This window comes from Astatotilapia calliptera, chromosome 18 (assembly GCF_964374335.1).
Source record: "Astatotilapia calliptera chromosome 18, fAstCal68.1, whole genome shotgun sequence".
Taxonomy (NCBI): Eukaryota; Metazoa; Chordata; class Actinopteri; order Cichliformes; family Cichlidae; genus Astatotilapia; species Astatotilapia calliptera.
The window spans coordinates 19,456,379-19,477,743 of record NC_137439.1 but is presented as its reverse complement, the minus strand read 5'-3'; the positions used below and the strand labels follow the sequence as shown (position 1 = coordinate 19,477,743).

The window sequence follows — 21,365 nt, the reverse complement described above, 5'->3', positions numbered from 1 at the left end:
AAAGATGATGTCGACTTTCATTTGCAGTGTTAAACTAAACTGTCCCTGTCCTCTTTTCCCACACAGTTCGAACTCCCATAGTCCATCTCCACCGAGCAGTTCAAACGCCTTCAGCCTGCTGAGCTCTGAGCAGGACAACCCTTCAACCAGCGGCTGCAGGTAAATCCACCACCTGTTGCTGTATAACTGAAGAAGCTTCTTGTCACTTCACGGGACATTCTCACTCTTTGGGCCACAAGAACACCTTACATAATAACACAACCAGCTATTGTGCCTGTTATTTAATCGCTTTCTGAGGGACTGTTCTCCTTGTCTGACTCGCCGCTGTGCGTGTATGTGTGCAACTTGCAGTAGCGAGGAGTCTGCCAAAGCCAAGACGCAGAAGGAGGTGATTAAAACCCTGAAAGAGCTGAAGTTTCACCTGCCTGCTGACAAGAGACACAATAACAAGTCGACCACGCTGAACACCCTGAAGTATGCACTTCGCTGTGTGAAACAGATGGAAGGTGTGTACTGTCTAAAAGCGTCAGTCTGAGTTCCTCTTGTTTCTGTGGTCTGTTCCTCCTTCTTAGTAGCTACTTTTTTATTGAAACACTTAACATTCGTGTGTAAATGTTTGCTTTTGACTCCTATTTCTGCCACAAGAATGTCCTCTGCGCAATTTACAGAATTTGCTCAAAGCCAAACCCAAAAAGAAATAAAGGCATAACTTTGAGCAGGAGGGAATGTTTATGTAGGCAGTTTCCAGGTAATGATCTGTAAATGCTCACCTCATTCCTGCTGAAATGCTTGCAGATGTTAATGGGTGGGCAGATGTTTACTTGCGACGCATTTCAGCATAGCACTGAGATTTAGGATTACAGACTATTACATCAGCTCTGTCTTGGTAGTCTTATGTTGATACTATTTTGTTAGTTTTGCTAGTTTTCATCTACTCTGAGCTTATATTTTGAGCATATTCTGACAAAAATGTTCTGTGTATATTTCTTCTTTCAGCCAATGAGGAGTATTACCAGCTCCTGATGACCAATGACAGTCAGCCTTCAGGCCTGGATGTGTCTTCATACACAATAGAGGAGATCGATAGCATCACCTCTGAGTACACTCTCAAAAACAATGTAAGATCTTGAAGTAGCTTTTAAAACTGATTTGTGCTCTTAAACAATAACAAAGATGCAAAGAAAAAGTCTTGTAATTATTATTTTTTTCCTCAAACCACAATTTCATGTCTTCAACAGGATATGTTTGCAGTTGCCGTGTCTCTTATCACTGGAAGGATAGTCTACATTTCTGACCAGGCTGCCTCCATCCTCAACTGTAAGAGAGATGTGTTCAGAAACACCAAGTTTGTGGAGTTTCTTACACCGCAGGATGTCAGCGTCTTTTACAGCTTCACAACGCCTTATCGCCTGCCCTCCTGGAGCATGTGCACTGGAGCAGGTATGGTGACGACAGAGAACTCTGAAGTAATTGTTCTTATGGACCACCAGAAGGGATTTCAACGTTAATATAAGGACAGATTTCCAATACAATAGTTTCAAGAACAGTTACAGTATAGCAAAAGAAAAGCCAAATAAGTACAAATATGGGTTTATCCAAGAGGGCTTAGCTTTTGAGCGTTTAAGTTAAATTCAGACAAGTAATAAGAGGATGATGTCAGACCATCCATTACAAGTACCAGAACTATATAAAGACTTCACAGAAATAGAAAAACATCTGAGAGTCTATAATGAAGAGGCTTAGAGGTACTTTATTAAGTTTATGTTCAATGGATTCAAGTTATCCATTTAAAACCGCTGATGTTTACCCCTTTTCACTCAGCTATATGGAACAGATCGAGCTGTCTCAGTCGTTAAAGCATAATCTGGAAATTATAATGGGTTGCCAAATGGGGAAGCTTTTAAAAGTCCACAAAAGAACAAAACGTGCAAATGTCCAAGACACAGTTTGAAATCGGATAATGAATACCCTTCATTTAATTTTCCCAGAGAGACTCTGTGTAACGGATAATGGCCAGCTTCACCAGTCAGTGTGGTGCCTTAAATCTTGTTTACGCACAAAGACCCTTTTAGAGGTCCTGCATTTAAATCCCAGATGAGCCCTGTGTGTGGGGAATAGCTCAGAAGGGTGGTGGTAAATATGGTGCTTGTAACACAAAGTGCTCAATAAGACTAAATATACTCCATAAATCATTTACTCTTTCTCCCAATTAGGCCTGGAATTATTTTGGCTGGTGTACCATGTATGTTTAAATTCATTTAAAGTAAGTGCAGGGCTGGGCTTCCAAAGGATGTTTATTGATGGAATTAATCAACCATTGGACACCTACAGGAGACCAGACTCTCACCACCATTTGGCTGGATCGTGTTGCTTTTGAATTAAAACGTTTCTCTTCCCATTTCAGAGTCGTCCCCGCCTGACTGCATGCAGGAGAAGTCCTTTTTCTGTCGTATCAGGTGGGTGGGTGCTGGGTCAAATGCAGTGTCGGGCCATCTGCTGCTCGTACCTGCTCTTAGTTCATATTCATACTTTCTATCCAGGCTAGATGCTTTTTCAATGAGTTTGTGACATCATATGCATAAAAACCTGTAAACAGCTGCTTTTTCCAGGCCAGCGTTAAAGACCATTTACATATTAACAACACACTTAGCATTTGTTAGGATGTTCCACAGACTTCTATAGCATTCTTTAAATCTTTTATTTTAAAGAATTCTTTTATTTAACTATATTTTTGAGTATTGGTCTGATTTATGGGGTCACATCAGAGATCTAAAACCTTAAACAGAACAGCTATTTAAAGTTGTGCACACAAACATTCACTCCTATTTACTGATGGGTGGAAAATGACCACAGAGCGCCCCCATGTGTTCAGATTCTAAAATCCAAAAGCGATTAAACTAGAGGGTATTTGTCCATACTTGACTCATGTACCCAGTCTCATCTTTGTTTGGCTCACTTTACCTCTTTTGCCTAATATCCAGCAGTGGTAAGGAGTGTGAGGGTGACCTGCAGTACTATCCATTCCGCATGACGCCTTACCTGATGAAGGTCCAGGATACAGTGCACACTGAAGACCAGTTCTGCTGCCTCCTTCTGGCTGAGAGGGTCCACTCTGGCTATGATGGTAAATATATTGAATATGAATATGTTTCTCCTAATTTGGCTTCTCTTTACCGGCTCCCTATTAAATCCAGAGCTGAATTTAAATTTCTTCTCCTCCTATAAAAGGTCTCGAGATATCAGTCATATCTTAAAAGCCCTATTAGTACAATAATATCCTAATGGAGCACTTTGCTATCAAACTGCAGGCTTACTTGTGGTTCCTACAGTTTCTGAAAGTAGAATGGGAGGCCGAGCCTTCAGCTTTCAGACTCCTGTCCTGTGGAAGTGACTCCCAGCCAGCGTTTAGAAGACTAACACCCTCTCTAATTTTAAGATTAGACTTAAAACTTCCCTTTTTCTTGAAGATTGTTGGGGTTTTCTCTCTGACACCGTAAGGTCTTCATCATACAATTTAAAAAAGTGTGTTAAGAAGACTGTCGTTGTGTTTTGGTGCTATAGAAATTAAAGTGAACTGTATCTGTATATATTTTTTTATCCTTAAGCACCCAGAATTCCAACAGACAAGCAGATCTTCACCACCACTCACTCTCCAAGCTGTGTGTTCCAGGATGTGGATGAGAGGTAAGCCAAGAATGCTTTTACTGCTGAATTTAAACTAAGTGATCTCTGAAAAAGGTGCAAACATTTGGTGATGTTGGCTGCTAACACTGCACTTTGTTTCAGGGCAGTACCTCTTCTTGGGTACCTCCCACAGGACCTGATTGGCACCCCAGTCCTCTGCCACCTGCATCCCAGTGACCGCCCGATCATGCTGGCTATTCACAGAAAGAGTGAGCCCACACAAAATTGACAGAAGAAACATCAACATCCAGTGTAAGCAGGGGAAATCAGCGCCTGTCTCAATCTGTTTGATTTTCCTCTGCAGTCCTCCAGTGTGCAGGCCAACCGTTTGACCACTCGTCCATCAGGTTCTGTGCAAGAAATGGAGAGTACATCATCTTAGACACCAGCTGGTCCAGTTTTGTCAATCCTTGGAGCCGCAAAGTCTCCTTTGTTATTGGGAGACACAAAGTCCGCATGTAAGTATTTATTACCTAAACAAGTTGATACATACATTTAAATCGATATTAGATTAATATTTGACCACGGCATATGTGACATTATAGAAACAAGTTCTTAATTGGATGACAAAACTGCTTCACGTAAGATGTGCTTGTTTACCAGGGGCCCCGTGAATGAAGACAGTTTTATGGGCCCAGTCTCAGGCGTCAAAGAGGTGAAGACCATGGACTCTGACGTCCAGGAGATTACTGAGCAGATCCATCGGCTCCTGCTACAGGTGAGGAAAAAAACAAAACTAATATAAATTTTATAAGCTGAAAGGAAAAAAATTCAGTTGGAAGGTAAAAGAAAGAGCAACATTTCAAGACCCTACACAGACTAAGGATTGATCGAGGGAAGGAGATTAACAGTTACTGTTATTGCAGGTGCAATGTCCTCTCTGTCCCTGGAAATAATCTCTTCATTTGTTCCTGTTTAATCTTTTTCTTTTGTCTTGTTTTTTATGTAACCAGCCTGTTCATAACAGTGGGTCCAGCGGCTATGGTAGTCTGCACAGCAACGACCACTTTCTTGAAATAGGCTCCTCTAACGAGAGCCTGTCGTACAACAAGATGCATCAAGAGGAAGAGGACATGAGGGGCAAAGCCAGACCTGTGAGTAAACCCACAAACATGCATTATTTCTTAAACGCTGCATGCACTGCATTTATTGTTTGACATTTTAGTTTAGCATCCGAGTTTGAGTTCAGCAGCCTTGAAAACAAGGCACGTGTGCATGCATGTCGCAGATCAAACACAGTCCAAATACATGCATGTTAGGTGCACTGGCAAGTCTTACCCTGCATGTAAGGGATATGAAGCTCTCGAGTTGTATAGAAAAAAAGCACTGTATGTGTGACGAGGTAAATGTGGCTTGTAGTCTAAAGAGCACTGAGTAGTGAGTCATGCTCACTTTCTCTTTATGGACGTCTGATTATTCAACAGTTGGCAGTGAAACTATTCAGAATCTTGAACCTCAAGTTGCTGCTAACCACTAAGTAAATTATTCACTTGATTATATGGCGAAGAAGTGACTAAGGAAGGGAATTAGGTCACTGTTACAGCTCACTGCAGTGAATCCTTACCCATGTGGTCAGGGTAACAGCACTTTTGCCTCAGGATTATGAAACAAATTTAGCCAAGATTAATATGAATTTAGTCTTAATATTCTTGTATTATTATTTTGAATGAAAAGTCTGAGCAGATTGTAAATGATTGACTCTTGTTTGTCTATTACCAGCGAACTTTTCAAGAAATCTGCAAGGGAATTCATCTTCAGAAGAGAGAAGAGCAGCAGACGGCAAAGCCAGACAACAAAAAAAGCAATGCCAGTAAGTCCAGTGAATAATTATCTGCATATTTGCTAGGTTGCAGAGCTAATTTTTTGCAAATTGTTCAGTCGCTGATACAATGATGTGATTTCATATTAATCTTAGACACTAATGCCTAATTTGTCTGCTGCAGAGTCTGTACAGAAGAAGAGCCAAGCCGTGGTGCGACCCAAAGACTTGGCTGCTCCTGTTAACTGGAAGGAGGCGGGATCACCTATGGAGGAGAGCAGAGCCTCTTTCCAGGAGGACCTGACCTTCAATGATCAGACTGTATACTCCTACCAGCAGATCAGCTGCCTGGACAGTGTTATCAGGTACAGAGATGACTCATTAGAAGAAAATGCCAGCCATTAGCATTGCCCATCCCATGTAGAGGGACTTTATATGTTCCTGTAATACGTAATGGATTAGAGATGGCACGATACCACTTTTTTATGTCCGATACCGATACCGATATCATAAATTTGGATATCTGCCGATACCGATATGAATCCGATATAGTGTTTTTTAATCAACAAAACTGTTTTTTAAATATCTTGCTGCATTTTGTATAAGTTCATACTCAAGTTTAAAACAACAACTACACTAAAGCTATTCTGTTATACCTGTATACAAAAAAAATATTTCATAGTTCAGCAATACTGATCAATCTAATAAACTTAGACCTACACCATCCTCCCTATTCTGGTATTTTAAAGAGTACTTAGCGTAAATATTAAGCAACCTAACTAATAGGGTTCCAACTCCCAGCAACAACAAAATTAAATAAATAAAAAATAGGGAACCACCCCTCACGCGCCACCTCATGATGCTTAATCGACGTAATCAACCTTAATTTGATGCAGTGTGAAAAAAAATGCACAGAAATCAATTATTTTTCAAGAAATATTAAATAGATTCAACATCTTTCTTCAACAAAATTGCAGACTGCACAGATGGTACCTTCCCAAAGTAAAAAGTACTATAGCTTACTAGGGTATATATATTAGACTTAATAGTCACTATATACAGTAATTGACTTCTATTCATTTTACATCAAATTAAAACTTTGGGTGTCAGATAATTATTTATTAAAAGCTAGACATTTTAAATGAGAATAAGAAAGAAAAGTATGTCTTTGTGCCCCCTTTTCCCAGTTAATGCCCTATCGGCCCCCCTGGCTAAACTTTGCTAGATCCGCCCCTGCACAGTTACCAGCCGTCAGCTACGTAGAAAAAGATCCTGGTGTAGAAATTAATATTAAATAAATTCTAACAACAGCTTATCAAGCTTAAACGTGCTGCTGTTGTTCAGCCGCTGGTTTGCTCTTTCTGGCGCAAAGTGGACCAAAAACAAACGAGAGACACGGACTCCAACAGAAAAGCCGATCAGCTGATTTAAGCAGTTTCACGATTGAAGTAGCAGCCGGAGAGCGAGAGGCAGTCGCTCGTTAAGCTTAACACAGGAATGCTTTACAAACATTCAGAGATGGACTTACACACTTGCTTTACTTCTCTCGGGGATAACTTTGTCGGAGATGAAATGCCAGGTTGCTAGCAAAGCTCCACATGCTATCCAGACCACCGACAGGTCCTGCATGCCACAGCTGCTCTATCACGTGATGCATACGTTCTGAGGTGAGTTACGGCGTGTTGCAAGTTTTGTGAGGTGCTTTCGTGATATTTAATGGATCGGATTACATTTTTTATTTTTCTCCGATATCCGATCCAGTAATTTAGGTCAGTATCGGACCGATACCGATACTTAATATCGGATCGGTCCATCTCTATAATGGATACAAAGAAAGTTCAGCAAGTTCTCTGTATCATATTTCTCTGTTACTGTCCACATTCATGGTTTTACCAGGGAGGAATTGGAAAGAATTGTTACTATAAAATTCAACCTTTACAGAGTTCCTAAAGTTCTTGATTGTCTTTGACTTTTACAATCGGGTATTATCAGCATAAATACTAATTTTGTGATTGAAAAATCCCTGTAGGTACTTGGAGAGCTGTAATGTTCCCATCACCATGAAAAGGAAATGCCAGTCTCTCTCTAACACCACGTCCTCAAACTCTGATGAGGACAAACAGAAGGGATCCAGCAGCATGCAGCTGTCTAATGGTATGTGGCACTACTTCAGATCATCTAAAATAAGAATAACACAAACCTCTTACCTTTTTTTTTTTATCATGCAAAGTTACAGCCTTCTAAGGCTTTCAGACTCTTCCCTTTAAACTTCTCTATCAGACTCTTCTACAATACCACTTCCTTGTCAGTAGTTCCTGTTCTCTGTTCTCTTTGGCAGAATCATCCTTGTTGAAGGATCAGTCTGGTCTCTCTGCTTTGGACGATCAAGATAAAAAGTCCACTGACGCAGCCACAGCGGTAGTGGGCACTTCGCGGCCCCTACCTGTACCAAACAAACCAGAAAGTGTGGTGTCCATAACCAGCCAGTGTAGCTACAGTAGCACCATAGTGCATGTTGGGGACAAGAAACCTCAACCCGAGTCAGGTACAGTGACGTGAAAAAGTACTGACCTCCAACCAGATTCCCTCTATTGTTGCATATTTAATATACTGGAACTCTACAGGTATCTGATTATTAAGACAAAAAAAATGTTGTTCGATGTGAATCGCACACTCTTCAGCTTATTTCTGTTTAAAGAGCACTACAGAGTACTGAAAAATCACTGATTTGGAGTGATATTGGCGACTGTAACGGATGCAACAGATTGTTTTTTTAAACCTATTACTGTGGATATTTTAGTGCTTTTTACTTCATGTATGCAAAAAATCCGTTTCTGCCTCTTGGAGATCTGAAACGTCTCAGTGTGGAAAAATATTCAATAATAGAAGAAATCAGAGGAAAATGGCTTCTCACAGCACTGTAAATGCAGCCTGTATGTGTACGTGCTGATTTATGTGTGTCTGTGTGTTTGTGATGCTGTAGTTTATCAGCAAAACCTTCAATACAGGAAAAAAAAACAATGGCAAATTTTCAGTTCAAGGTCCAGTATGTATGAAGTGGGTTTGTGTCCTATTTGAAATAACTGCAAAGGTTTATGATGGGGGGGGACAAAGACACATGCACACACACTATGGCAGTTTAACACACTAGACTGCCATAAATATACTCAGTTACAGAGAGTTTAGACAGAGCCAATCAGTAGGAAAAACTGCAAAAAGCTAAAACGGCTCGATTGTCTGCACCAAAGCCCAGTATGAATTAAATAAGGATTATCTTAAACTGAAACCATGCAAAGCTACTCTGCAGTTCAAACATGTAACATAATAATCCACCTTAGTTCAGAATAACAAAACCAACAGTTATGTCTATAGCTTCTGTTCTCTGAAGGAGAGGACTGAGGTACAACACGTGTAGTATAGGATATCGCAACGCATACTATGTGCTGTACTGAGTGAATCGACTGAAAATGAACTGAGCTATTTATGCAAAAATGCAGCAAAACTCTCACTGATTGTGCACCGCTTCATCTTAATACCTCAGCCCAATTTCTCTATATTCATTGGCTGTAACTGTTGTACTTCACTGCAATGTCTTAACTGTGCAGTTGCTTTACAGACTGTTGGCTTTGAACGTGGTTCCCAATTTGTGTGAGCCTTTCTTTCAGTGTGTCATTATATGTTCCAGTGTAGGCTACTGCATTGTTTTCTCTATGTTGCTTTTGTCTTTGTCGCTTTTAATAATAAAATGTTGTGTTGCATTAAAAACCCCACCTTCTGTTGCTTTACAGCTTATTAAAGTTATTCTCTTGCTGTCATTCATGCAGAGATCATAGAGGACGTACCGGGCGCAGGGGAAGTGGCCGAATCCATCCAGAACCTTGCGGCTCCTCCGTGTGCATTTTCACCTCCCAGTCAGGAGAGAGAGTGCTACAAGAAGCTGGGCTTGACCAAGCAGGTTTTGGCAGCACATACGCAGAAGGAGGAGCAGGCCTTTCTGTGTCACTTCAGAGAGCTTCGCAGACTCTCCCCCCTCGAAGCAAACTGCTCCGAGTACCTGGAGCGTCAGAAAGAACAGATCGGCAGCGATGGTACAACTAAACACCAACCCCATACTGACACAGGAAGGATAATTCTGGCTCACTGCAATTTACGTCCATGTCTATTTATAACCTGTTTAATCTCTATTTATAATTTATGACTCATTCCATTGATTAAACATCTTCGGAGATGGTGACACAGCTTTAAAAAAGACTAGAAATAGAGTAACAGACACAAACTAACTTTGAAATCAATCCCAAAGCTAGAGGAGTTTTATTTTGAAGAAAAAAAAAAGTGACAAAGAAATATTATGAGGAATATTCTCTACAGTTTACTGACTGGCTCCCTGTTTCAACCTTAATCTGTTATATTTCCACTAGCTATGACTGCACAGTATATTTGTTTCGGTGCAGCAAGGATGTTTTTATGTGGTTTAGATCACCTGCTTCCAACTTTTATGATATTTACAACAATATTTTTTACTCTCTCCTATCCTATTATTCATAGGAGGAATCTGTAAATTGTCCACTCGGACAATGCGTGAGGAAAATTTTCATGAAAACTTTAAATAAAATATTGTTTTTCATTTCCTTGATCGTCTAGTTGCACCTGCTGTTCGACCCAAACAGGGTGGAGCGTTTGCAGAGCCAACCACACGGAGAAGCACGCGGAATAAGAAGACCAAATCAAAGAGGGCTAAACAGGTCGAGTCCTCCGACAGCACAGCGTCCCATCAAGGACCACAGCTGCAGCGGCCTTCTTTTCCAAACTACAGCCTTAACCAGACATCTTGGTCTCCCTCTGAGGCAACGCAGTCGGCTTTTCCCATGGCCTACCCTACCGTGATGCCAGGCTACCCTCTCCAGGTTTACCCCAGAGCTGAGTCCATAGGTCCACGGACAGATACCACTACACAAAACTTTAGGGACAGCCAGGGTGCTCAAGCCACTCCTGGCCCCTCATCCATCCATTCTGCTCCCTACACCTCCCCCATGGTCACCCCCATTGTGGCTCTAGTACTCCCTAACTACCTGTACCCTGTAATGGGCCCCGGTCCTCCACCACAGCAGCCAGTGTACCAAGCAGAGACTGGGGTCTTCCCCACCCAAACATTGCCTTTTGCTCAGGCTGCCTTTCCATTCCCACCTTCCTTCAGCGGTCAGACTCAGTTCAACGTTCAGACCAATTTCACTCCTCCTCAAGCAGCAGGCAGCTCAACTCCATCATTCTGCTTCCCACCATCCTCGGAAATCCCTAAGCCTTCCGTTGAAGGACAGTCTCGGTCCTCAACGCCACAGTCTGGAGGAGCTGAAGGCCAGGCCTCCCCTTGCTTATTCCAGTCACGCTGCAGCTCACCCCTTAACCTGCTGGAGCTGGAACTGAACGTGGACAGGCAGGACGGCGCGATGCTCCCCTCTGGAGGACGAGGAAATACTGCAGCTGAGAGGGAGCAAACAGCAAGTGCCAGCCAGCCTAAGGAGAGGGAACTGAATCAGGTAAACAAGGAAATACAACTTCCCTTTGTCCTGTTTTTTTCCCACCTGGATCCTTCTTAATCTGTCAGCAGCCCACAGTGTCAAAGAATTTTAACGTCGTGGGCTCCCTTTATAGGCTGTGGCATGTTCCCCCATAAAGTTCACTATATATGCATCTCAGTTTGTGGGCTTTAATGGCGTTATGACAGTGATTTTATCCAAAATTATTTCCACTAAATAACTTCTGTTTTGCTATTGTAAAAACTCCTCCGATTAAATGTGGCCCAGGGTGTGTTAATCATGTTATTATTCCTTACACCCTTTAGCCATCTCTCAGTCTCCTTGGTCCTCCAGGACCGTTGTATTTCGGGGGTACAGCCTGTTTCTGTGAGCGTTTGTCTTGGGATAAAGTGTGCTCTAGGCTGAGTGCTTTCAGCAACGAGGTAGGCAAATCATCGTAAAACCTCCGCACTTTTCAAATCCCATTTCTTCCCGATTCCATGTCAACTGTTCCAGTTACTGTTTTCCTTTTCATGACTTATGAGTATTATTATTGCTTGTTCAGTAGACGCTGATTTTTAGCTGAAGCATGACAATGAAAACCGCCTAAGAAGCATAATAAAACCTGGAGGCACGTGCCCTCTTGAGGAAGTTAATTACAGGATAGTATTCTGTATGTGCACCTTTGGAATAATCCAGTTTTAATAATTGGTTATAAAATGAGAACTGATCTTTATTTAACTGACCATTACAAACACCAAAACACGAACAATTTAAGTTTTCTCTGTTTTTCAATCAACACAGCCATTAAGTATTTGTTGTGCTAGAAGGAAAATAACCCAAAATGCTATGTTTAACTGGTCAGAAATGCTCTGGCAGAAGAAACTTCAAATGTTTTTGGTAGCTGTGGGTTGAAGAGCATATTTTTCTGCCAAATTTTGGACTTATCTTCCTCAGCTTAGCCAGATTCACAAGATGTCTGAAGTGAAGTGCTCTCTTGAGTTCATTTAACTGTGTCTCTGGGGTCTGACTGGATACTGGACAGATTTTTCTCTATTTGTAGTTATTCTGCAGTGGGTTTATTTCCAGGCCCAGAAAAACTCAAATCATGATCTTTTTTCTACCGTACAGCGCACATAGCGTGTATGTTCTCCCCCAAGCAATTCAACCTAACTTTCCTCAGTTCAAAAAAAGCATTATAGAGTGTCATATTGACAAGTCGAGGCACACGGTAAGATCAGCTTCCGCTGGCGTCCTGCTGCAGATCCCATCCTTCATCTCTCACCTTTTTAAATAAGTCAATTCAATTCAATTTTATTTACACAGCGCCAAATCACAACAACAGTCGCCCTACAATAATACATACAGAGAAAAACCCAACAATCATATGACGCCCTGTGAGCAAGCTCTTTGGCGACAGTGGGAAGGAAAAACTCCCTTTTAACAGGAAGAAACCTCCGCAGGACCGGGCTCAGGGAGGGGCGGGCATCTGCTGCAACCGGTTGGGGTGAGAGAAGGAAGACAGGATAGAAAACATGCTGTGGAAGAGAGACAGAGATTAATAACAAGTGCGATTCAATGCAGAGGTCAAGTTCTCTCTTCACACATGCCAACAGTGTGGTTTGACTTACTGGATTGGATATCTCCAGTGGGGTTTTTAAAGCCTGTAGCCCATGGGTCTACTATACTGTGGGTGTTTGAACTATGTGCTTCATATTACTGAAGACGATACACTAATTTGTGTGTTAGTCCTTTAAAAAAAATGCATTTTTCAGAATTGTTACTTTGATGAAGATCAGACCACGCTTAAACTGATGCAGCTACTTCTAAATGGTTCACCTTCGTATTTTTTCCATTGCACATACACTGATTTTAGCATGACCTCCACAGCTGTGGGAACCTGATTCACAATTAAACATGTGGAAGGGGGTATTGTCGTTTGTATTGTACCGAGATGATATAATGAAGAAAGGAAAAGTGGTTTGCAGCCATCTTCTGTATTTTGCAAATGCTTTTCTAATTATAATATACATATTGCATTCATGAATTATTGACTTCCCTCACTTTAAATTAGCTGGAAAAGGATCAGGATCATGTATCTAATTTAAATCAACTACACTGGTCTCCTCGGTCCTTGTGAACCAACGAGTGTTTGCTGAGAATGACAGTTTTTTATGATTAAGCAGAAACATGCTCCCAGGTGAGTCTTTAAAATCTGAGGCAGGATGTAAAACGGCAAGAGAAACGGCGTCTGCGAGTGTAATGAATGCTTCAGTGTGAGGACCTGAATCCTGCTCCTCTGATGTGGTGTTCCTTCAATATTTGTTTTTGCAGACAAGCTCGCAATGTGACGCTAACAACAGCGATGCCAACTCTTCATCCAGTGACATGCTGAACATTATCCTCCAAGAGGACTCCTTTTCGGGCACCGGCTCAGCCACCTCAGGGTCCATGGGCTACAGAACGTCAGCCAGCGGCACTTCGAATAGCGGGACATCTGAGGGCAGGACGTCAGCCAGCAGAGTCTCAGGTAGTCCTACAGTTATAACCATGTGTTTTAACTTGTGATTGCTATACAGATTTGAAGTTTTTGTCCAAGTTTTTTTTTTTTTTTTTTAACAGAGCAAGCAATGTTTAACATTTCTAAACGCAGTAGCGTTCTTTAGAAAGCATAAATTATTTCTGTTTGCATACAATAACAGAATTATTTCAAAAGAAAGACAAAAATTACCAGAGTTAGTATTATTAGCCCACCTGAAAAGCTGACCTTTTATTGATCCATAATGTAAACAACAGCTGTGGAATGATGTGCTTTAACTTCTTACTTTGCAAAGCTAACAAAATCAAGTTAAAAACTGAGGGTTTTCTTTCAATTTACACACAGTATAAAAACTTCAGCGAGGGTTCGAGTTGTCACTTGAGAAAGCATCCTGCTAAAAAAAAATTAAATCAGTTTAGACTTGAGAAAAAGAACCGCTGATGTTTAAAGAGCAGGAGATGGAAATGCTGTGATGACTTTGTATAGCCAAGTGTCAAGAACTGAACTGAGAAATCTCATCATTAAAGAGAACCACACAGTACAGAGTGAGCGTGGTAGAGGTAGGAAGTGAAAGGTTTCCAAAACTCTGCGAAATTAATATTTAGCCTGTGTAAAATAAGCATTGTCCCCTCAATGATAAATGTCCTGTTATTAGGTAGGCCAATGGAAAGCTTTTAAAACTACATAATTTGTCATATGATCATCAACTTACTTGGCCTCTAACAATACTCTGCTCTTTGGCTCCTCTCAGAAAGCACCAACAGTAGCAAATACTTTGGCAGTGTGGACTCATCGCTGCACAGCCAGAAGGTCAAAGGTCATATGAGCGGCAGAGATGGAAGACGCGGCAGAATGGAGCAGAGCGACCATATCACAAAGTATGTACTGCAGGACCCGCTGTGGCTGCTCATGGCTAACACAGATGAGAAGGTCATGATGACCTATCAGCTGGCCTCGCAGTGAGTGGGAGAATGGGGCTCAGCCAGTGAGGAGTAGGATAAATGGCCCTGTAGACACTGTGGTGTGGTAGTTATTCACCATCTGTTTGTAATGGAAGGTTCCTCAGTAATGCACTAGTGATAAGGCTGTGTGCGTGTGCAGGAAACTTGGTGTGGGATGCCTGAAGGCAACAGCTTGCTAAAAGACTGTTTAACATGTTTAACCGAGTCCCCACCATTGGAAAGCGTATGCGCAGTTTTAACCCACCCTGTAAAACTGCTTTACATTCATCACTAGCTAGCTTTGATCTCAGGTGAACCACTGGCTGAATAGATGTTTAACTACACATTTAATCCCATTTAATATAAAAAGAAGTGCAATGTCAACAGTGAGACTCCTTTTTTTCCAGGGCAGCTGTGGCTACAGTGTAGCTTGCCATCACCAGTGTGTGAATGTGTGTGTGAATGACTGAATGTAGTGTAAAGCGCTTTGGGGTCCTTAGGGACTAAGTAAAGCGCTATACAAATACAGGCCATTTACCATTTAAATGCAAGAAATCTGTCAGTACAAATAAATAAATGTGTTAAATTACAGAAAAGGCCCACTGCCCAGAAAATATTCAATATAAATTCTGGCATCCTTATTCTAATAGGATTAGATTAGTGCTAGTCTACAAGGCTTCTACTGGGATGCTGACTGACTACCACATCTTCCAGAGAAAGAAGATGCGATACTTTCAATGAACCCTTTTCAGGCAGCATCACTTGATATACTCAGACTCTTTATGCATCTACCACACACTCCCTTAACTGTGGTAGCAAATGTTCATCTTACTGTTGTGTTGCATCATCTCTGTGTAAGAGGGAGCACGGAAACTTTTTGTGTTCAGTGTTTGTAAATGTGGAGGAAAAGAGAAACTGCAATCTGTAATCATGACACAGAAGCTCCAACCCTGATGGTTGTAGTAAGACTTTTGACCACTAGATGGAATCCTCACAACAAAAGAGATCTGCTGTGTTGGGTGTGAGGAGCCTGACAGCGAAACTTTGTTCGAACATAAAAGTAATAAATTATCCAAAAGTGCAACATAAGCATGCAAATCGAAGCTTCCAGTGTTGTTTATCTGAGCATTTGTCACACGTGTGAGCTGAATCGTGACCGTGTCTGTGCGTTTCAATGTGTCTGCAGTGATATTGAAAAGGTGCTGAGAGAAGACAAAGAGAAACTGAGGCAGCTGCAGAAGAGCCAACCGCGCTTCTCTGAAGAGCAGAAGAAGGAGCTGATCGAGGTTCACCCCTGGATCAAGAAGGGAGGTTTACCCAAAGCCATAGATATCAAGGTAGAATTGAATACCCCTTCCAGTTCAGATATCCACTGTTAATGTAAACATAATGCCTCATTTACACCTGAACATGTTTTTTCCAGATGTGCTCCTGGTGTGATGACGCCTTAGAGGCAGTGATGGCGGTACAGGATCAGCCGTACCAAGACCTCGATGAATCTGAGACCGCCGGAATATCCTGCCACGGCTCTCCTTCGGCCTCCGACTGTCAAACACAGACGGCGGCACAATAAGCTTCTCAAAGTGTCCAGAGTGACTTTGTTAGCCACTGGCTTACAGCCTTTGAAGAGGGACCAGTTTTAAATGTGCTCTTACTGTTTCTCTCTTGCTGTTCTGTGAGTTCTTCTTGTGTAGGTGCCAGCAAGAAAACTGGATAAAACAGTCCAGATTTTTGTAGAATGTGAACATGTGTAGTAGATTCATTACATTATATTTTAATCTACTTTTTAATTGTTCACTGTGTTGTTGCTTGAGGAATTGCTGGTCTCTAAGACTGCGCCTGTTTGTTGCGTCATCCCTTTTGTAGCATGTTGCCACGTGCGGCTCTTAATGGTTTTTATACAGACTTGATTACCAGATGCTGAGCCCAATAAAGGGAAAGAGAAAGTGTGCTCGCATGCCAGGCACCACCACAGAGGTCAAACAAACATCAGTCAGCTGGGGGCTGCTCTCGGTGGCTCTGTGGTGTTTGATGAATTCAGTATTTCGTGGCGTTTCCCCGAGTTGCAACGACACTTCTGTCATTCATACACATCAGACACCAAATGAGCACAAGTGCACTTTGCAGTTTAGTATTTATAGTTGAAAGAAATCTGATACTAAGGTAACTTTTTGAATCTTAAATTGTATATTTCTTCCCACTGGGTTGGATAAAGAAGAATGTAAATGAGACTCCTGTGGGTCTGATATTCATTCTGCTGATGCCTGTATTCAATTGGGGGATCTCAGCTGTTAAACATAGAGGGGAAAGATGTCCAATGTAGTACAAGCATTGCTGATCAAGTGATGGAGTTGATTTAAGTTTGCACTGAGTTGGGGGTGGGGGTGTGAGGCACATATGCTACACTGATTCACATAATGTCATACTTTTAAAAAAAAAAAGCTCATTTCAAACTTTTTACACTTCTGTCATTTGGTGACACGTCACTAAAAGCAGCTCTAGATTATTATTTTTTTCATTCAGCAGATTTCCTTTCATCTGTTTCTGATGAAATGCAGCATTTTTGTTTTTCAGCTGTGACACTCACTTTAAAGATTTCTTTTTTTTTTTTTTAATATATTTCAAAGCTTGTGTTGGTGTTTGCAACACTCTCTGACTCTAGGCATATGTATAGGCTATATTTTTACATAAAATAACTGATAACTGTTTCTCTATAAATGAGTCAATGTGTTTTTAAGTTATAGTATTAAAAAAAAAAGTTTAAAAAGCAAACTGGACCAAAAGAATTAATATTATTTATTATAAGCTCTATTTTGAAAATGTGAATTCCATAATCAACACTAGGAAAGCCGCTCATCACAAACTGAAAAGTACCGAGCTGCATGTTTAGGGTGGGTGGTTATTGTAAAGAGATTATTGTGGTTTTCCCCAGTTTTGAAGTGTGCTGCATGACGCTCGACGTGGTCTGATGTTGCAATCATAAACAAGGAGAGGAACATCCTGAACAGACTGAAGCTCGTTACTGTTCAGAACAAACACTTCAGGCTGACTTTAGGGTAATTTCACTGTTACAAAGCAGCTTGGACGTCAGGTGGCTGAAGAGTTTTTTCACTTTGAAGCCTACGCTGTTGTTTGAGTCTCTTTGGGAACTTGAACATTTTTGTTCAAGTTTTTTTGGGGGGGGGGGGGGGTGGTCTTCAAACAGACACTGACATACACATTTTTATTTTTGTTTTTCTTATTTTTTAAAGGAAATGATTCCACTATGTTTGCTAACTTTTCTCAAAATAAAATGTTGCATAACTTAAAGCAAAGTGTGTCGTGCACCTTCTTTGCCAGTCCAACAACGACGAATAAGGAAGAGACGGGATGATTTCTGCAGACTGGAAAAAAAAAAGAAAAAAAAAAGAATGTTCCGACATCTTAAACTTAGCTTGTTACAGTTTTTCTCAACAGTGTCTGCAGAGCCCTAAATGCAGTTTAATTACAATTCTGTTAATCTTAGTGCCCCAAATCCCTGGATGAATATATGGATAGCAAAGTAACCTGATATATTTACTTGAATAAAGTACAGTTTTATTTTGGATACAAATGTTTTGTCTTGTACTTCATATGATTTATCTGCAAAATAAGTAAGGCTTTAATATAATTCTGCAAAGTGTCATTCCACACAATGAACACATTTAGTTAACTATATTTTTGTTATACTATATCTTCACTGTTAAGCTACTTAAGTCGGATGGAAATCATGCCCCATGTTTTGTACAGCATATTCCTACACTGATTTTTAACTCTGATTAAATAATCTGACTACCTGTGCCCTCCCCTCTTTGCCTTATTATGGGTTCCCCCTTGTGCCACACCATTTAAAAATCCTGGGAACGCCCCTGCTGCCGCCTGTCTTATACATATTTAAATGTTAAAGTAAAAAGACTCATGCTTCTCTCTGTCGTCACTTTTACCTTCGCAATGCAAATGTCTGTCTGTCCAACCACCGAAACAACAGACTTCTGCGCAGATCCTCCTGATCAAAGCGACCCTTGTTCACACCTTCATACTTACTTCAAACTGAGCGTGAGGTGCGAACATGCTTAAAAAAAAGAAAAAGAAAGAACATCCCCCCCCCGGACAGCTATACCTTCGGTGATATTTTAATACGGTGATATTTTAATACGGTCTGGTCACAACACAGCGGACTACATCAAGTTTAGCAAATAATAGGACCAAAACAAGGATGTATGGGTCGTCATTTAGTAGTTTATAATTTGAATTATGATAATTTACTTGTGCTTTCTTGCACTCGAGAAAGCTTGTTATTAATTTAAGTGGTCACAGCTGGGTTTAAAACGAAATATCACCTTTTTACATAAATAAACAACTATAAAAATACCAATGCTTAAAGTTTAAAATATAGGCCTTCTAACTTTATCGTATGGTAACACCGTTTGATATTTATTATAACAGTGTGTCGATCTTGTTTCTAGCAAGGGGGATTACAAAGAACAACAAAAGCAGATCGAAATCTTACCTGATTGCATTACCTCGATGTATAATTACTACTCTATCTGCTAAATAGGAGAATGCTCCACTATTCAATGCACAGTGTATTAGTCCTTTTCTTCTCATTTCACCAGTGTCCCCTATTAAGTCGGGGGTGGGGTGTAAAGACGTGACTCACACTCCACGTGGCATATGAATAGACTTGTTTTAGGATTGCTGGCTTTTCTTATTCATGCCTAGCAGTAGGAGCTAGGTGGTGCAGATGCAGAACACTGTCTGTGGCTCTCACTGAGACCACAGAAGTGATGTCTGACATCAAGCGAGCTGTGAAAGTCAGCAGCAATGGCAGCCTAACCCACTGCTACGAGATGACATGCTTAGATTTCACAGGCCTAAAATTATGTTCACTTCCACAGGCTTGTGCACCACTCCAAACTTGCAAAAAGAAAGAAAGAAAGAAAAAGATGACTGTTTGTGGATATCACAGCGCAATACAAAGCCAAACTTATTCCAGAGTCATGACTGTGCAGGTTATGTGCCCACGTTATTTAAAAAACGAGTCGAGCAGAGTTATAAATTCCATTTGTCAAGTTCTCAACCAGGACTATATAAGGAGGGAGTGAGTGGATTACTCATTTCACACCTCACAAATGCCTACGACGTGCTAAGGGATCTTGGAGAGCCTGTGCACACAAATGGTCCACAATTGCAGAGTAATAACAAATATCTTGGAAACAGCCGTGGGTGGGTGGTTAGTGGGATTCTTGTGTGTGAAATGAGGTTTTTTTTTCTCCTGAAGAGTCTGCTGCACAAATGGAGTACAAGTCTTTTTTTTCCCCTAAAATATTTATTTAAAAGTTTTAGCTTAACTTAGATGAGGTAGCCTACTAGCAGTCAACTGACATGTATAAATAGAATTTTCAACAGATCCTAATTAGGAAATAATTTACACACACTCATATTAGTGCATTTCTGGTGGGGGTCTACTTTCTATACAGCAGTTATATTGAACAAGTACATATTTACATAAGTCAGCAGGCCCAAACAAGGTCACTAAGCTCTGTAAAGATATATTAGAATATCTTTACGAAGAGTTTATCTGATGCCCATTCAGGCAGTGTTGGCCTATTTCTAACCCAAGCTATTGTTTCGACAAAAAAACCCAAACTCCTATTCCACCTTAAATTGTCTACCATGGTCTCCACAGAGCTTTAGAGCAAGTTAGGCAGGGCAACGCTTCTTGACCGTCTGCCTCCTCAGAAGAAGAAACCTGGCTTTGCTCTGAGTCGGTCTCATCCAGGTCAGAGCAGAGGTCGTCGCTGGAGGTGGTGGAGGGTGCCGGGGACACCAGGGCTGTGTGAATGCTCTCAGACAGGGACCAAGTGCTGCTATAGCAAGGGCTGTCCGCTACGATGTCCGGGAGCATCACTCGGTGGTACTCGTTGTTGTTAAGTGGCATACTCTCCAGAAGGTGCTTCAACAGCTCCGCTGCCACTGTTGGGTCAATCCCCGGGTAGTAGGACACAAATGTGTGAACGTCGTGCATACACTGGATGTATCCGGCAGCGAAACGCTCACAGGCCTCCCGGTGTACAGCGTCTGCTTCTGTGGACAGACAGATGGAAACGACCGTTAAACCTTAGTTTCTAACGTGTAATTACTAACAGACACTCTGTGCTCTGATTGGCTGCGCCACGGTCGAAGCGCACCTGTGGCGGCCACAGTACAGTTGATTAAAATATTAATCCGCCAAGAGCAATGAATTAATCAGTAGTTTTACTAGTTATAAAGAACTATATTACTTGGCGGAAGAATGATTTGTAAATTGTATTACTGTTTATATGTCTCTTTTTTTTAAATTAAGCTTATGGTTAATACTGTACACTCAAGTAAATAAAGTTAAATAAGGTTTATATGTACGGTTTACCTTGAGCACGCCTTTGAAGAGTGCCTTCCACTCGTTTCACTGTCATCTCCAGCACTTCGGCATTCTCCATCTTTGACTGTAACTGCAGCAACAAACATCAGGAACACAAGCTAGCTTAGCCACAACACACTCATCAGTTTAATTGCTGTTGAGCAATGGCGCTACATAAACAACAGCAACTTACGTCTTCGTCGGCGATAAGGACTCTGAGTTCTTGTAAACTTTCATTGATGCGAGCCCTTCTTTTCTTCTCAACCAGAGGTTTTCTTATCTACAACAGTAAGGAAAACTGAGTTGTTTTCCCCCCAGTTCAAAGTAGCTCTGAATCCTCACATGGGATCTTACCTTTCTGTCAGGTCTGACCCCACCGCAATCATCCACTCTGTCCAGGCCGTGTGTGCTGCTGCTGATGGGGGCCATGTTTTTGCAGGCGCTGCCAGGAGCCGACCAGACTGGAGGTTGGTTAGTTGGTGTGTAATCCAAAGAGCCGTTAGAGGCCGTC

General features: G+C 41.3%; 2 protein-coding genes across 6 annotated transcripts in view; one reads left to right on the top strand and one right to left on the bottom strand.

Annotated features, from left to right (window-relative positions):
- Positions 1-17,745, top strand: part of per2 (period circadian clock 2) — a 34,837-nt gene extending 17,092 nt beyond the window's left edge. For 3 of the 5 annotated variants that reach the window (XM_026148677.2, XM_026148680.2, XM_026148681.2), the window contains 22 exons: positions 67-159; positions 352-506; positions 997-1,118; positions 1,239-1,440; positions 2,405-2,456; positions 2,982-3,124; positions 3,606-3,684; positions 3,787-3,893; positions 3,989-4,142; positions 4,288-4,402; positions 4,638-4,778; positions 5,404-5,494; positions 5,628-5,808; positions 7,473-7,597; positions 7,782-7,988; positions 9,268-9,531; positions 10,085-10,977; positions 11,283-11,399; positions 13,291-13,486; positions 14,247-14,373; positions 15,623-15,773; positions 15,860-17,745. In XM_026148677.2, the coding sequence (XP_026004462.2) occupies positions 67-159; positions 352-506; positions 997-1,118; positions 1,239-1,440; positions 2,405-2,456; positions 2,982-3,124; positions 3,606-3,684; positions 3,787-3,893; positions 3,989-4,142; positions 4,288-4,402; positions 4,638-4,778; positions 5,404-5,494; positions 5,628-5,808; positions 7,473-7,597; positions 7,782-7,988; positions 9,268-9,531; positions 10,085-10,977; positions 11,283-11,399; positions 13,291-13,486; positions 14,247-14,373; positions 15,623-15,773; positions 15,860-16,009 (3,865 nt within the window). In that variant the 3' untranslated portion in view covers positions 16,010-17,745. The remainder of the gene's footprint in view (positions 1-66; positions 160-351; positions 507-996; positions 1,119-1,238; positions 1,441-2,404; positions 2,457-2,981; positions 3,125-3,605; positions 3,685-3,786; positions 3,894-3,988; positions 4,143-4,287; positions 4,403-4,637; positions 4,779-5,403; positions 5,495-5,627; positions 5,809-7,472; positions 7,598-7,781; positions 7,989-9,267; positions 9,532-10,084; positions 10,978-11,282; positions 11,400-13,290; positions 13,487-14,246; positions 14,374-15,622; positions 15,774-15,859) is intronic. The other 2 variants (XM_026148679.2, XM_026148678.2) reach the window with 2 other exon arrangements.
- Positions 17,746-19,763: 2,018 nt separating this feature from the next.
- hes6 (hes family bHLH transcription factor 6) lies at positions 19,764-21,298 on the bottom strand. The gene is made up of 4 exons (XM_026150558.2): positions 21,209-21,298; positions 21,048-21,134; positions 20,864-20,945; positions 19,764-20,541 (listed from the first exon to the last, which is right to left on the bottom strand). The coding sequence occupies exons 1-4, from the start codon at positions 21,281-21,283 to the stop codon at positions 20,126-20,128; spliced, it is 660 nt and encodes a 219-aa protein (XP_026006343.2). The 5' UTR covers positions 21,284-21,298; the 3' UTR covers positions 19,764-20,125.
- Positions 21,299-21,365: the final 67 nt, after the last annotated feature.